Below are 17,674 nucleotides of genomic sequence, written 5' to 3'. Positions count from 1 at the left end.
CCACAAAGGTTTATTCAAGAATTTTTTAAAAAAATACAAGAAATGTCATTTGGAAGGGTAAGATTTTGAGAGTTTCTTTAGACAAACTGACATGGAAGTTTGAATTAGGAGGTTTACACTTCCCAAATTAAAAAAATTATTTTAAGGAAGTTCAAATGAGATTTTTAGTTACTTTCTTTGATAAGGGGAAAAAGCCAGCATGGATTAAAATAGGAAGGAAGGAAGGAGAAAATCAATAGACTTTATACATAAATGGGAATCAAAATTAATATCTGATGAGAGGGAAGCACCTTTGTTGAAACACTTAATTAATATCTGGAATAAGGTGAACAATGAAATTTGAACGGGGGGGTTGTCTTGCCTAAAATGCCTTTAATGCAAAATCGACTTATTCCATTCTCAGTGGATAATCCATTTTTAAACTTTTGATCTCAGAAAGGAATGAGATGTGTAGAAAATTGTTATGAAGGAAGAAATTTAATGCAATTTGAACAATTAAAAAATAAATATGGATATAAAATAATACTTTTTTGTTATTATCAACTAAGGGCTTATTTAAGAGATAAATAGGGTCCAACAATGTTGTTACTGAAATGTGGTGTTATCGAGTCGAGAGGACCCCAAAAACCAGCAGCAATAGATCTGCACCACAACACAGGGTTTGTTATATAGAGAATTTAGGTTAAAATGACTTAAGTTAAAATGTGATGATTAATCATAAACAGGGAAGCCAGAACGGACAGAGAGTTTACTAGCAGTCAAGGACAGAAGGAGCTGCTGAATATGTTTTTTTAAACCTATCTTTTCATGGTCATAGTGAGAGACATGCAGGAGACAAAGGATTGATAAGAAGGGTGAGAAACAGAATTTAGTGTATGTAGAGTTCGCAGCGTACGTAACGAACGTGATAATTAAAAATGCAGTTGTACTTAGAATGCTTTTGCAATACTAACCAATTAAAACAGTATTAATAAGAAGGGGAAGGGCAAACAACAAGGGTATAAAAATGAATGCACTGTATGTATCGGGGCTTAACTGGTGAGAAACCAGTTGAGTCCAACTCTGCAGACTTGTAAATAAAGCTTGTCGTGTCATCAGTTTTAAAGAGACTCATGTGTGAGAAGTTTTATTTCTGACAAATGGGGGCTCGTCCGGGATCTACACTCCGGCCGTGAGGGGAGGCGAGAAGAGGGACATCGGAGGCGGTGCACCCCGCTGAGTTCAGCGGCTCCTAGTCCCTTGCTCGTCGCTTCGGGCGGCTTGAGCGAGTGGTATCCGGACAGGGTGACACGACAAGACGGAGAGGAGAAGGGTGACGGTTCAATCCCCGGGAAGACACCGGTAAGTGACGACTTACGATTGTGGTGTGGGGATTGGGTAACAGGTGTAACGGGATACACCTGTTTGGATAAAAACCTAATGGAATAGATTAAGTATACATCTTTTGTCGTTGCGTGAGGACCCTGTCGCGGGACTCTAGGATAGACCCCAGGGAAACCTCGGCGGTAACCGAAGGAGGGACAGCACCTCCGACGAAGTGCCGAGAAGAGAGGGGTCAACCCCAGGAAAACCTCAGCGGTAACCGAAGGAGGGACAGCACCTCCGACGAGGCGTCTGAGAGGAAGGGAGTAGGGTCCAGAGCGAGAGGGTCCTCAGCAACGATAAACAGATCTAGGTGGGAAAATGGGAGGATCAAAATCTAAGGGCTCGTCTGAAAATTCAGGACAATTCCTGGGAGTACCCCTTGACAGCCCTTTGGGGAGAATGTTTGAAAATTGGGATAGTAAAAGATATCGGGACAAAAACAAGAAAAAGATGGTTCAATATTGTCTCCTTTGGTCGAAACAACCTATTAAAGGTTCCTCGGTCTGGTGGCCGAAATTTGGATCTGATGAGGATTGGGTTAGACAAGCATTAAACATATATGTAAATTCGAGACCAAAGGTGAATCAAGAAGAGTCAGCATATGCATTTTGTTGGGTTCCCTGGCCAGGATCCTTAACAGAATGTTTTAAATTGAGAGTGGCAGGAGAAAAGAAATGGGAACCTCTGGACAACCTTCCCCCTCCTTATATTCCCCCGGTGCCTACTGCGCCCGAGGAAAGCTTATTACCGGAGGGGAAAGGTGATGAATCTGATTGCCCCGAAGGGGGCCGGGATAAAAAGGATGAATTAAGGGAGTCGGACCCTAAACTTCCACCGGTAAACCGACCCTGGACAAGATCCCAGACTGGTCCAGGACCATCAAAGTTTTCAATAAACCTAAATCCCCTGAGAGAAGTTCCTATGGGAGGACCGGGAGGGGGAACGGGATATGTGAATGTTCCCCTAACTAGTACAGAGGTGCGGGGATTTAAGAAAGAAATGAAAAAGTTATTGGAAGATCCTATAGGACTGGCCGAACAGCTCGACCAATTCCTGGGACCCAACACATATACGTGGGAAGAGATGCAGGCAATAATGGGAATATTATTCTCACCCCAGGAGAGGCAGATGATTCGACGGGCTGCCCTCCTCATGTGGGAATATGAACAACCTGGGGACCCCAGACCCCATGAACAAAAATATCCCTTAAATGAACCCAGGTGGGACAAACGAACACCCGAGGGATTGGCAAGTATGAGACAATATAGAGAGTGGACAATTAAAGGGATACGGGAGGCTGTGCCAAAGGGTCACAATTTTACCAAGGCATTTGGGAACCACCAGGGGAAAGACGAGTCCCCTACTGATTTTTTGGAGAGGGTGAGAAAGAATGTCCAACAGTATGCTGGTGTGGACCCTAGTACACCAATGGGTGAACAGCTTATTCGAATTGAATTTGTTTCCAAATCATGGCAAGACATTAGAAAGAAACTAGAAAAGGAGGAGGACTGGAGTGAAAAACCCCTAAGTGAACTGTTAAAAAAGGCACAAAAAGTATATGTGCAGAGAGAAGAAGAAGATCAAAAGAAGGCGACAAAGGTTATGGTACAGACTATCCGACAGATGAATGCTGAATCCAGAGGGGAAAGAAAACAAAACCTTCCTCTAAACAATCCAAAATATCCAAGAGAGGGAAGACCCCGGAGGTTCGTTAAGTGCTATTACTGCAATGAGGAAGGACACTTTAAGAGGGAATGCCCCCGATACAAGAGGGAATTGCGTGCCCTCGAACTTATGGAAGAAGATTAGGGGTGTCAGGGGTTCCAAATGTTAGGGACCAAATATAAGAGGGAACCCCTGGTAAAACTAAAAATTGGTCCCAAGGGAGAAGAGGTGGTGTTTATGGTGGACACAGGAGCGGAACGAAGTAGTGTAATAACTGTGCCAATCGGAACTGAACCTATAAAAAGTAATTTGACAATTTCTGGGATAGAAGGGGCTCCCAGAATGGTATCAATAATTCCCCAAGTATCAGTGAAACTGGAAGAAAGAGAAGGGGTACAAGACCTCTTGTTGTTACCGTCGGCTGGATTTAACCTCCTAGGAAGGGACTTACAGGCTCTCCTAGGTTTGGGTGCTCTCCCTGTAGACGGAGAAGTGAGAGTCCACCTCTGTGCTTTAAAGGAAGAGGATGAACGGCAGATTGACGAGAGAGTCTGGTATAAGGAGGGAAATCGAGGAGGTCTGGACATCCCACCTTTACATGTCACATTAATACCAGGTCATCAGCCGGTAAGGAAACGTCAGTATCCTATTTCTTTGGAAGGGAGAAAAGGGCTACAGCCGGTAATTGAGACTCTAATATGAGACGGACTATTAGAAGAATGTATGTCACCTTATAACACCCCTATACTCCCAGTGAAAAAGTCAGATGGATCCTATCGCCTAGTTCAGGATCTAAGAAGTTTGCATGCTATTGTTCAGACCCGCCACCCAGTGGTGCCTAATCCCTATACTATTATGAGTCGGATTCCCCCAGACCATGAGTGGTTTAGTGTTATCGACTTGAAGGATGCCTTCTGGACGTGTCCATTAGAAGAGGAAAGTAGAGATATGTTTGCGTTTGAATGGGAAAATCCATGGACAGGTAGACGGAGACAGTTTCGGTGGACTGTATTGCCCCAAGGGTTCACTGAATCTCCAAACCTGTTTGGACAAATGCTAGAACAAATCCTGATGGACTATCCACAATCTGATGATTCCCAACTAATGCAGTATGTGGATGATTTACTATTATCAGGACCCAAGGAACAAGAAATGAGGAGAGAGACCATTAGACTCTTGAATTATCTGGGGAAAAAGGGTCTACGAGTGTCCAGAAACAAGTTACAGTTTGTTGAGAAAACTGTGATATATCTGGGACACCAGATAAGTAAAGGACAGAAACGGATTACCCCTGAACGAATTGCGGGAATCACTAGAATGCCTTTACCCCGTAATAAGAAGGAAATAAGACAATTCCTGGGACTCTTAGGATACTGTAGGTTATGGATAGAGGACTACTCAGCTTTGGTGAAGTTTATGTATGATAAACTGACAAATGAAAATGAATATCCATTGAAATGGACCCAGGAGGAGGAGGGATGGTTTGAGGACTTGAAGCATCGCCTGACACGAGCCCCAGTACTCACTCTGCCCTCTTTAAAACAGCCCTTCCAGCTATTTGTCACTCATAACCAAGGAACAGCTGTGGGAGTTTTAACACAGGAAAAAGGCGGTCAGCGACACCCAGTGGCTTTCCTTTCCAAAATGATGGACCCAGTGTCTCGCGGATGGCCGACGTGTATCCAGGGAGTAGCGGCTGCTGCTCTGTTGGTAGAGGAAGCACGTAAACTTACTTTTGGAGGAAAGATGACTGTGTACACCTCCCATTCTGTGAGTGTTTTATTAACACAAACTGCCCATCGATGGCTGACTGATTCTCGCATATTAAAGTATGAAACCATTTTAATGGTTGGAGAAGATTTACAGTTTGCAAAAATTAATAGCTGCAACCCAGCTCAATTTTTATACGGCAGTGAAACAGAGAAAGAGGTGGAGCATGACTGTGTCGAGTTGACAGATCTTCAGACCAAGACCCGAGAAGACCTTTGCGATACTCCGCTGGGAGAAGGATATGAATTCTACATTGACGGCTCCGCCAGATGTGTTGACGGAATGAGAAGAAATGGGTATGCTATAATAGAAGGAAATACTTGGAAAGTAGTAGAATCCACGAGACTACCCGGAAGCTGGTCAGCACAATCCTGTGAACTATATGCCTTGCAGAGAGCCCTCAGAATACTGGCAAAGAAAATTGGAACGATTTACACAGATTCCAAATACGCATACGGGGTAGTGCATACCTTTGGTAAGATCTGGAAGGAGCGTGGTCTAATTACATCAAGAGGAAAGGAATTGGCACACGAACAGATGATTACTCTGACTCTAGAAGCCTTAACATTACCCCAAGAAATAGCAGTGGTCTACATACCAAGCCATCAAAGGGGAGATAACCCGACAGCAATTGGAAACAGACTGGCTGATGAAGAAGCCAAAAGAGCAGCCATGCAACAAGAAGTCCGTTTGCTGACTTTAATCCCAATAAGGCAAGGCATAAAGACAGCTCCCATTTTCACTGCTAAGGAAGAAAAGAACATGGATCAGCTGGGCGCAAGCCAGTTACCTGATGGAACATGGAAAACACCAGATGGAAGAATTGTTCTAAATAAAGAAATAACTCGCAATATTTTAAAACACCTGCATCAACAGAGCCACTGGGGCACCCAAGCCTTATGTGACACAGTGCTTCGAGAATATGTGTGTAAAGGAATCTACACCTTGGCCCAACAAGAGGTGCAAAATTGTTACCTATGCACAAAAATTAATAAGAAGATAATGAGGACAGGGACCATGGGAGGTCAACCATTAGCCATACGCCCTTTTCAACGTATCCAGATCGACTTCACAGAGTTACCTCAAGTTCAAAGATGGAAATATCTGTTGGTGATAATAGATCACTTTACCCGATGGGTAGAAGCCTTCCCAACAATAAATACTACAGCCTCTACAGTAGCTCGCCTCCTCCTAGAGCAGATAATCCCCAGATATGGTATAATGGATTCTATAGACTCAGACAGGGGTCCACATTTTTCTTCAAAAATCCAGCAATTGATTTGTGATGCATTACAGGTCTCTTGGAAATTACATACCCCTTGGCATCCACAAAGCTCAGGGAAGGTCGAACGTATGAATGGAACACTAAAAATCCAATTGACAAAGTTAATGGTGGAAACTAAAATGCCTTGGATAAAGTGTCTGCCCCTAGCCTTATTGAGAATTCGTACTGCCCCACGAAAAGATGTAGGGCTGTCCCCTTATGAAATGATGTTTGGGCTTCCCTTCTGGAGTACAGTTGAGGGGTGTCCCACCTTGGGGGAAGGGGATATATTTGTTAGGAACTATTTACAGGCACTGTCACGCTCTCTTACAGATTTACGAAAGAGAAGACTATTGGCACAAACACCGCCTCTAGACTTTTCTTTACACAAAGTGGAACCAGGAGACTGGATTCTTATCAAGACCTGGAAGACTGAAAAACTCCAGCCCCAGTGGGAAGGTCCATACCAAGTTCTCTTAACTACAGAAGCTGCAGCACGAACAAGAGAGAAGGGGTGGACACACGCATCCAGATTTAAGGGACCTGTAGAGGCGCCTCAGGACCCTGATACGAACTCAGACTGGACTTGTGTTCCTGGAGAAAAACCTCTTACTTTGCGATTTCGCAGAAAGACTTGATTCACAATGTTATTGTTATGTTCTTTGATTTTTCTCAGTTTGCCTATGTCTTTATCAGGTGTGAAATGTAAGAAATGCAGAGACACAGTGGTCCTGTTTCAGGACCACATTTGGGGAAGAAAGGAGGGTAATTTTATTTCCCATACCTCAGTTCCTGAGAAATGCTGGGCAGAAAATACCACCCAACATCCATATACCCCTTGTGTGGAAAAATAAGGAAATAATATGGGTCATTATATACAGATTCCTAATAGCACTCCTTTCCCTCTTAACGGTTGGAAGGGTGACTCAGGCCCACCATGCCCTGATGGACTCTGGTTTTGCATACACCAGCGTACTGTTCCAATGAAAAGTTCCACTCCACACTCGAAAATGCCTGCCCCTTTAAGACAGCCGGACTTAGTTCGAGTCCATCCAAATAACCATGAAAGTTTCGGTAATGCAGTTGGGGGAGATAACCTTTTTGTAGATCTTGCAACTAAAATTACAGGAACTTTTAATGTAACCAATTGTTGGGTCTGCGGGGGTCCACGGATGTCAGAGCAATGGCCTTGGTGGGGGGAGTCCCTCAATTAATTGACCATGATTTCCCGAATTTGGACAACTAACCGAACGAGATCAAGAGAAACTTGGTCTCTCTCTAACGTCCCCTCTGGTTTTTATTGTCTCTCACGAATCGGCAAATACCCAGTAGGAAAAAGTCCCTGCAAGGCTGTATGGATTCGCATTTCGCCTGGTAATTTCATTTGGTTTCCTAAACCCCTGACTTGGTTCTTATCCACTGTTTTTAAAACTAATTGCCTACCCCTGTCTAATAGCAGTATTCAGCTTTGGAATTGTACCAGTTCCACCATCACAGGACCATACCAATCAAACCCCACTCTTAAAAGAGTTTGGGAACGGGGATATGGAGTATCCCCAAATGGATTATTCTGGGTATGTGGTAATAAAGCTTATACTCGTCTCCCCTTACAGTGGAGTGGAACTTGTTTCCTAGGAATAATCCGCCCAGAATTTTTCCTCCTACCCCACGATCACGGTCATAAATTAGGAGTGAAGATTTTTGATACATTACACCGTCAGCCCCGCTCTAGCACGGTACATTTGGGACAATGGGGAGATGATTGGTCTCCAGAGCGCATAATTCAATATTATGGTCCCGCTACATGGGCTCAAGATGGATCTTGGGGTTATCGTACTCCTATATATATGTTAAATCGCATAATTCGCTTACAAGCAGTGCTTGACATTGTTACAAATCAAACAGCTATAGCCCTGCAATTACTTGCATCCCAGCAAGGTCAAATGTGCTCTGCTATATATCAGAACCGTCTGGCCCTAGACTATCTCCTAGCCACAGAAGGAGGTGTATGTGGAAAGCTTAATTTGACTAATTGCTGCTTACAGATTGATGATAATGGCCAAGCCATTCGAAAAATCGCTGATAATATTCGTACTTTGTCCCATGTACCGGTTCAAACCTGGCATCCTTTCCCACAATTTAATTGGATGGACAAATGGTTTGGAGGAACCTGGTGGCGTACCTTCTTGTGGGTCATCGGAGGTATTTTATTCCGCCTACTTATTTTGCCCTGTATTATTCCCTGTCTACGCAGCCTGGTGATTTCCATGGTCGAACAAGCTATGCAACCAGGGGGGATGGGAGACCCTGTAAGACTTTTATTTCAGCGTGAGATTAATGTATCATGAAACGTTTCTCTTCCCCAGGTTAAAATCCCCATTCATATCTATATATAATACACACATTTTAAAGAGAGAAAGGGGTGGATTGTTATATAGAGAATTTAGGTTAAAATGACTTAAGTTAAAATGTGATGATTAATCATAAACAGGGAAGCCAGAACGGACAGAGAGTTTACTAGCAGTCAAGGACAGAAGGAGCTGCTGAATATGTTTTTTTAAACCTATCTTTTCATGGTCATAGTGAGAGACATGCAGGAGACAAAGGATTGATAAGAAGGGTGAGAAACAGAATTTAGTGTATGTAGAGTTCGCAGCGTACGTAACGAACGTGATAATTAAAAATGCAGTTGTACTTAGAATGCTTTTGCAATACTAACCAATTAAAACAGTATTAATAAGAAGGGGAAGGGCAAACAACAAGGGTATAAAAATGAATGCACTGTATGTATCGGGGCTTAACTGGTGAGAAACCAGTTGAGTCCAACTCTGCAGACTTGTAAATAAAGCTTGTCGTGTCATCAGTTTTAAAGAGACTCATGTGTGAGAAGTTTTATTTCTGACAGGGTTACTTAAACAAAAGGAGTTTTTAATTATATTTGAACAAGAAAACAGAATTAAACTTTAACTTACTACTTAACCTATCTAACCTACTTAATCCCCCCTCTAATACTAAGCGCAGGTGTGTGTAATGTATATTTAAGATTAGAAAAGTTCTTTGGATCACAGTCCAATTTCACTGGTTGCAGGCAATTTTTGTTCTGTGCACAGACGTTAGCATTAATAAAGTTCACCAGGCTTTGATGCTCAACAGGCAAATGGTTACCACTCAGGAGGGTTCCTGCTGGTTTTCAGAGAGAGATTCCTTTTCCAGGACATCTGCACCTGATTCCTATTTACTCAGTCTTGCTGATGAAACTTCCCCCCTTCAGGGTTCTCCAGGTGATCACCTTAAAGAAAGGGGACTGCCAGTCTTCTCCTTTGACCAGACAGCCTTCCAAAGTTTGCCAGCTTGTCCTTCTGGAACTGATTTCTGTCTCCTTTCTCTCTGTTTCACCCCCTCCTTCTCTGAGAACAAAACTGTTCTGACCCCTGCCTGCAAAGATCACATGCTCTCCCAGGCAAGCTGCTGCCATTGCTACTTTGTTGCATTTTTATAAAAAGCATTCTGCAAAAATTCTATATTTTAAAATGTGTGTGTGCAAGCTTCTCTAGCAATTCCTCCCAAACCACTTCAAAATACTCTGTCAGTGGCAGTTGACGTCAGTTCTGCCCCACAGGTCACAGGGGCTGCTGGGAGAGGGTTCTTAAGCATGTGGCTTTTGAATCAGTAAGTAGTTGGTTCAACTCACCTTCAATTCTGCATGGTTTTTCGCTCGCTGCGTGCCTAGTGCGACTACATTGGTGACGCCGACGGTCTAAACGGCATTCGAACACAACGACGATTGACCCAAGCACGCAGTGATACCTGCAGACCAGTTTGACCTTGGAGAAGATGCATGCCCCATGCAATTTGGCCCTAAAGTCCTGATGTAGGGCACTGGAATTTTCTGGAACTCACAGCCGCAGTCTAGTTTCAACAGGCTGAAGCCCAATTCCAGGTCAGAAGCCACAAGATACTACTATGTGGTTGGTTCACTCGACCAGTAAACAGCAGGCCGAATCATCGACTTCCTACACCAGCCACAGGTTGTGGACAGGTATGAAACAATCAAGGCGCTCCTGATCCATACCTTTGGCCTCTCCTGCCGTGAGCACGCAGCGCAGTTACTCCACATGGACGATCTAGGTAACCACGCGCCATCGCCCTTAGTGAACGAGATGCTGGCACTAGCAGACAGCCATAAGCCACGTTTGCTGTTCGAACAAGTCTTCCTCGAGCAGATGCCAGAAGATATCCGCCTCCTCATCACTGATGACGACTTCAGTGATCCATACAAAGTAGCGGCCCACTCAGATCTCCTGTGGCACACCAAGCAGCATGGCAACCAAGTTGCTGGATCATGCCCTAAGGCCCAGGACTTCCCCATGCCTCTAATAAAGCTGCTGACGCCCGCAGCAGGGAGCGACTCCAGTTCGGACCGTTGGTGTTTTAACCACCAAAAGTAGGGCTCAAGAGCCTACTGTTGCCGCCCACCCTGTTCTTTTCCGGGAAATGCCGGAGCCAACCGTCACTAATGGCTACAGCAGCTGCCCACCATGTTAGCCTTCTTTACTGATGGGACCATCACCCCAGGTGAAAGTTCCTTGTAGACACAGTGGTGGAGTTTAGCATCTTGCCCACCTTGTGCCATGACACCCGCACTGGGAAGTCATGACCACTACCAACAACAGCAGTATTCGTATTCACACCATTAGCAGCGAACCATCCCATTACAGTTCGGTTCCAGCTGTTTCACCTGGCAGGAGTGTCGCAGTCTTTATTGGGTGCAGATATCCTCTGGACGCATTGCCTCCTAGTGGACCTCAAGGGACGGCGCCTAGTGAATGCAAAGACCTTCAAGACTTTCTTGATCGGTGAAGCCAAGTTACTGGTCCCACTCCGGAACTCTGTAACTTTGTCAGGCAACAAATTTGCCAGAGTACCAACAGAGTTCCTGACCATTATTACGTAGCAGTTCTCCACAGACACCCCCAAGCATGGTGGGTAGCTCCACATTCCCTCTCAAGGGCCACTGCGACATGCCCAGGCACACAAGTTCCAGCCTGACAAACTCCACTTCACCAAGGAGTTCAGGAAAAAGGAGGCGATGGAGATCGTCCGGCGCTCAGACAGCCCGTGGGCCTCTCTGCTGCACATGGTACCAAAGTCGGCTGGAGGATGGTGGCCATGCGGAGACTACAGAAAGCTCAATGACACCACTATGGCTAATGCTACCCAGTGCCCTACATTCAGGGATTTAGGGCCAAATTGCATGGGGCATGCATCTTCTCCAAGGTCAAACTGGTCCACAGGTATCACTAGATTCCCATCCATCCCTGTGGACTCCCCAAGATGGCCCTCATCGCCCTGTTTGGCCTGTTTGAGTTTCCGTGAATGCCTTTTGGACTCACGAATGCAGCATAGATGTTCCAGCAGTTCATGGACTCAGTGGGGCACGACTTGGATATCGTCTTCATCTACTTAGATGATATCCTGATCGCCAGCTGCTCGCACCAAGAGCATTTAATGCACCTGCACCACGCTGCCGCCACTGGTTATCAACCCCACGAAGTGCCAGTTCGGGCTGTCTGCCATTGATTTTCTTGGGCACCACTGCCTTTTGGACTCACGAATGCAGCATAGATGTTCCAGCAGTTCATGGACTCAGTGGGGCACGACTTGGATATCGTCTTCATCTACTTAGATGATATCCTGATCGCCAGCTGCTCGCACCAAGAGCATTTAATGCACCTGCACCACGCTGCCGCCACTGGTTATCAACCCCACGAAGTGCCAGTTCGGGCTGTCTGCCATTGATTTTCTTGGGCACCACAGTGACTGGCATGGAGTGGTTCCCTTGTTGAGCCCATACACCGGTTTCCTAGGCCCAATACAGTCAAGGGCCTACAGGAGTTCATGGACAGGATCAACTTTTACCACCGATTTCTACCGTCAGCGGCCCAAATCATGTAACCCCTGTTCGGCCTGATGTCTGGCAAGGCCAAGAAAATCACCTGGGACATGGAGACAGCAGCAGCTTTCAAGCAGGCCAGGATGCCCTTGAAAATGCCACCCTCCTGGAACACCCGCGGGTGGATGTGCCCACAGTTGCCTCACGGTTGACGTTTCCAACTCAGCAACAACTTATTGAGGGCCAATGGAAACTGCTTGCTTTCTTCAGTTGGCACCTGCCACCCCCAGAATTGAAGTATACTGCCTTTGACAGGGAGCTGCTGGCTCTCTATCTTGCTATCCAGCACTATTGGTATTTCTCAGAGGGGTGGGAGTTCACGGTCTTCACAGATCACAAACCCCTCACCTTCGCATTTGTGAAAGTGTCGGACCCGTGGTCAGCACATCAGCAACACAACCTGTCATATATCTCAGAGTGTACCACCACCTTCAAACAAATATCCCGAAAAAAACAACGTATTGGCTGATGCACTGTCTCGTACCTTCATCCACTCAGTGCATTACCTATCCCCAGGGTTGGACTATGTGGCGCTCGCCGCGGCGCAGCAGCTGGATGAAGAAATGCTGGCCTACCGCACTGCAGTCTCGGGCCTGCAACTTAAGGACATCCCCATTGCCCCAACAGGCAGCAAGCTCCACTGTGACATGTCCACCGGCCAACTCCGGCCCATCATTCCAGCCGCTTGGAGCATCACGTTTTCAACACCCAACATGGTTTGGTCCACATGGGTAACCATCCAACCGGTGGCGGATAGATTTGCTTAGCACGGCCTACGCAAGCAGGTCAGGCACTGGGCCAGGGCATGCATACACTGCCAGACCTCCAAAGTCCAAAGGCACGTGAAAGCCCCCCTTCAACCTTTCCAGCTGATGCACAAGAGGTTTGAGCATGTTCATGTGGGCATCATCGGTCCACTGCCTGTCTCCTGGGGGGGTGGGGGCAAGGTACCTGTTCACCATGGTCGATAAGTTCCAGGTGGCCAGAAGCTGTACCACTCACCGACACATCCACGGACTCCTATGCCAGAACCCTCATTGCAAGCTGGGTTGCTTGTTTTAGCCTCCCTGCCAACATCACCTCAAACAGAGAGTTGCAATTCATGTCCAGCCTATGGTCAGAGCTGGCACAGCTACTTGGGACCCAGCTACACCACACCACGGCCTACCATCTGCAGTCAATGGCCTTGTAGAGCATTTCCACCAGCACCTGAAGTCAACCCTGATGGCGGAGGCTCGGATTGGGTGGATGAGCTCCCATGGGTGCTTCTTGGCATCTGCACGGTTCCTAAAGACTTAGCCACATCTTTGGCAGAGTTGGTATACAGTGCCCCACTGATCATTCCAAGCAAGTTTGTGCCAGTGGCCCATGACACAGAGGAGATACTTGAGGCAGGGCTCACAAGACTCCAAGAAAAGGTAGGAACACTAGCTCCTGTCCCAACTTTGTGATACGGCAGGACACCTTCCTTTGTCCCCAAGGACCTCTGGGACTGCGACTATGTCTTTGTCCACAGGGGTATGCACTGGACTCCATTCCAGTGGCCGCACAAGGGCTTTTACAAGGTGGTGCATCGGAAAGGAAACAAGTGTGTGATCAACGCAAGAGACCTACACCACTGATCACCTCAAGCCAGTGCACCTCGACCTGAAACACGCTGACACCGTGACTGGGCTACTCCCACACAGACAAAGTCGGCCACCCAAATGGACTAAAGAGGTCTTAGCCGTGGACTCTGCAGCTCCCAACATCAGTTCTGGGGAGTCGGGGGGGGGTCATGTGGTGGCTCACCCATGCAAAAGGCAAACCGGCTCATTGCGTTGCGGACAGGTCCATGGCAGATCCAATAAGAGGATAGGTCACTGGGGTGTATTTAAGGCAGAGATTGGTAGGTTCTTGATTAGCCAGGACATCAAAGGTTATGGGGAGAAGGCCGGGCAATGGGGCTGAGTGGGGAAAATGGATCAGCTCATGATTAAATGGCAGAGCAGACTCGATGGGCTGAATGGCCTATTTCTCCTCCTCTGTCTTCTGGTCCAAACAGTTCTTTCCACATAAAGAACTGGAACACATCTTCCCAGAAATACCTCCAAGCATCGCCTATGAATTGCAGTTGTGCAGACTTAGCACCAGAGGGTGGCACAGATGGCGTAGCAGTTAGCGCAAAGCTGCTAAAGCGTCAGCGATTGGGACAGGGGCTCAGATCCCACGCTCTGTAAGAAGTTTATATGTTTTCGTGTCTGCGTGGGTTTCCTCCAGGTGCTCTGATTTCCTCCCACTGTTCGAAATGTACCGAGGATTAAAGGTCAATTGGGTGTAATTGGGCAGCATGGACTCATGGGCCGAAAAGGCCTGTTACTGTGCTGTATATCTAAATGTACATTGAAATTTAAGGGCATGTGGTTCACCTGAAAAGCGGTAATCCTTCTAACCTTTGATTTCATATCAAGGCTAAATTAAAAAAAGATACAGCAAAACCCCATAATCCAGGATTCAAGCAACCAGCAATAATAATCCGTAGAAAATAAATACATAAAAAGTACAGAAGTTCAAAATCGGCGCTCCTCGCCATGAGTTCACCAATCCATGCAATACACAACCTCAAGCAACCAGAAATCACCAATCCCCATCGGTGCCGGATACCAGGGTTTTTTTTACTGTATTCTCATTTTTCAGTTCCGTTAAAATGAGCACAAACCGAGTTCCTGCAAAATGCCAGAATTTTACCTTTTCTAAAATTATTATAGAAACATAGAAACATAGAAGATAGGAGCAGGAGTAGGTCATTCGTCCCTTCGAGCCTGCTCCGCCATTCAACGAGATCATGGCTGATCTTAAAGTTCAGTACCACGTCCCCGCCTTCACTCCGTAACCTTTAATACCCTTATACTGAAGAAATAGATCTAATTCCGTCTTAAATATATTTAATGAACCTGCCTCCACTGCCCTCTGTGACAATGAATTCCACAGATTCACCACCCTCTAGGTAAAGAAATTCCTCCTCATCTCGGTCCTAAATGGTTTGCCTATTATCCTCAAACCATGGCCCCGGGTTCTGAACTCCCCCACCATTGGAAACATCCCTTCCGCATCCATTCCGTCCAGTCCTGCCAGAATTTTATATGTCTCTATGAGATCCCCTCTCAATCTTCTAAACTCCAGCGATTACAAACCCAACCTTAGAACCTTTGCCACATTGTAAAATTTAAAAAAAAAAATTTTGAAACATTCTGGCCACAAATTATACCTGCCATTTCAAAATAGCATGAAAACTCCATGTAGGAGATGAGTGGCCTTATATGTGCATTCTTTATGTCAAGGGGGAATCAGAAATCTATATATGCTTGGAACTAACAGTGGCCTTACATGTGGCCTGATTAAAAACAATATTAAAATTATATTTTATTTAAATTTCCAGTTATGGAAATAAGAAACAATGACGGACTCGCATGGGTGAATCTGGATATTCATTTTATATGCAAATCCTTATCTTCTCAAATTTATATTTAGTATTTTCATTTTGCAGTTTTGAAGGAAATATTTTAATTTTATAGTCGACCACATTGATATTCAATCCTTCATTGCACGCAAGGTCTTCATTGCCTTAGCATAAAGAGTCTAGTATGTGAGAAAGTTAACGTCAATACCACAGGCTACGATCAGTGCACCAGGCCAGTCATGCCCAGTTCAACACCTCAATGGATAAATGGATAAAAAGAATGCTTTCAATGAATATGTCAGCTCCCTCTCAAATTACCAATGTCACAAAACCTATTACCACTCTCATTTCACATTCAAATGAAAAATGTTTTTGAAAAATTTGTGTATAGGGAAAGTGAGGAGGGAAAGACAACTGGTGTTCTTGGTAAGTGTTGTAATACGTGGAAAATAGTAGTATGCAATTCACCTATCGTCACAAGCACTCCACAGCAGACCCAATGTTGCTAGCTCTCCATTCAGGTCTGGATCACCTCAAAAACAGCAATTCATACATTTGGCTGCTCTTCATCCTCCACAGCTCAACCTTCAGTACCATTATTCACTCAGTGCTGCTCAAGATGCTACAAACCTCCAGGCCTCTGCAACTGGATCCTTGACTTTCTCACTGGAAGACAACAGTCAGTAAGAATTGGACACAACATCTCCTCCTCACTGATCAGAAAGACACAGAAACACAAGCACACCCCAAGAATGTGTGCTTAGCCCACTGTTCTACTCATTATACACCCATGACTGTGTGGCCAGGCACAATTCCAATGCTATCTCCAAATTTGCTGATGACACCACAGTTGTCAGCAGAATCACGAATGGCAATGAGGAAGCGAACAGGAGGGAGATTGACCAGCTCGTTGAGTGGTGTAACAACAACAACCTTGCGCCCAAAACCAAGGCGATGATTGTAAACTTCAGGAAGAAGTCAGGGGAACACAACCCAGTTCTCATCAAGGGCTCAGTAATGGAGAGGGTCAAGAACTTCAAATTCCTGGGTGTAAACATTTCAGGGAATCTGTCCGGGGGTCCGCGTGACCAGGGAGAGGGGGAGCCCGGGGGTCCGCGGTGACCTGGGAGAGGGGGAGCCCGGGGGTCCGCGGTGACCTGGGAGAGGGGGAGCCCGGGGGTCCGCGGTGACCTGGGAGAGGGGGAGCCCGGGGGTCCGCGGTGACCTGGGAGAGGGGGAGCCCGGGGGTCCGCGGTGACCTGGGAGAGGGGGAGCCCGGGGGTCCGCGGTGACCTGGGAGAGGGGGAGCCCGGGGGTCCGCGGTGACCTGGGAGAGGGGGAGCCCGGGGGTCCGCGGTGACCTGGGAGAGGGGGAGCCCGGGGGTCCGCGGTGACCTGGGAGAGGGGGAGCCCGGGGGTCCGCGGTGACCTGGGAGAGGGGGAGCCCGGGGGTCCGCGGTGACCTGGGAGAGGGGGAGCCCGGGGGTCCGCGGTGACCTGGGAGAGGGGGAGCCCGGGGGTCCGCGTGACCTGGGGGGGTTGTGGAAGGCCGGGGGGGAGGGGAGGGGGAAGGGACGACGACAACATGACCTGGGGGTCCGGGTTGGGGGAACGGGACCCGGCAGAGAAAGGGGGACCCGGCAGAGAAGGGGGGGGGCCGGCAGAGAAGGGGGGGGGGCCGGCAGAGAAGGGGGGGGCCGGCAGAGAAGGGGGGGGGGCCGGCAGAGAAGGGGGGGGGCCGGCAGAGAAGGGGGGGGGGAAACCGCGACGCCTTCTCGCCCACCCGCCCCGCACTCACCGTCCGGCTCGGTGCCGCCTGCCACCTGCGCCCCGGCCGCGGCAGCTTCGTGCCCAGCGGGAGCAGCGCGAGAACAGTCCGTCTCCAAATCATCCCGAGTCGGGGCTGGGACTCGGTTCCGGCTCCTCCCCCCCCCCCCCCCCCCCCCACGGATTCCCTCCTCCTCTCCTTCCTCCTCCTCCTCTTTCTCTCCTCTCCCCCACGGGTCCTCCTACTCAAACAGGTCCTCTCCTCCTCGCCACCACGGGCTCCCCCCTCCCCACGGGACCTCCCTCCAACCCCCTCCCCACACGGGACCTCTCCCTCCTCCTCCTCCTCCCCCCACTCCCCCCTCCTCCTCCTCCCCCCACGGGTCCCCTCCTCCTCTCCTTCCTCTCCCTCTCCTCCCCATCCCTCCCCCTCATTCCTCCCCTTCATTCC

The 17,674-nt window shown here is 47.5% G+C and overlaps 1 protein-coding gene across 1 annotated transcript in view; it reads right to left on the bottom strand.

Annotated features, from left to right (window-relative positions):
* LOC138758141 (calcium uniporter protein, mitochondrial-like) overlaps nt 1-17,385 on the bottom strand; it is a 143,572-nt gene extending 126,187 nt beyond the window's left edge. Inside the window, exon 1 of the mRNA XM_069926654.1 lies at nt 17,255-17,385. Within this exon, the coding sequence (XP_069782755.1) occupies nt 17,255-17,347 (93 nt within the window). The 5' untranslated portion in view covers nt 17,348-17,385. The remainder of the gene's footprint in view (nt 1-17,254) is intronic.
* Between the last annotated feature and the right edge of the window lie 289 nt (nt 17,386-17,674).

This window comes from Narcine bancroftii, chromosome 3 (assembly GCF_036971445.1).
Source record: "Narcine bancroftii isolate sNarBan1 chromosome 3, sNarBan1.hap1, whole genome shotgun sequence".
Classification (NCBI taxonomy): Eukaryota; Metazoa; Chordata; class Chondrichthyes; order Torpediniformes; family Narcinidae; genus Narcine; species Narcine bancroftii.
The sequence above is the reverse complement of the archived record's forward strand: the minus strand, read 5'-3'. Positions and strand labels throughout refer to the sequence as shown.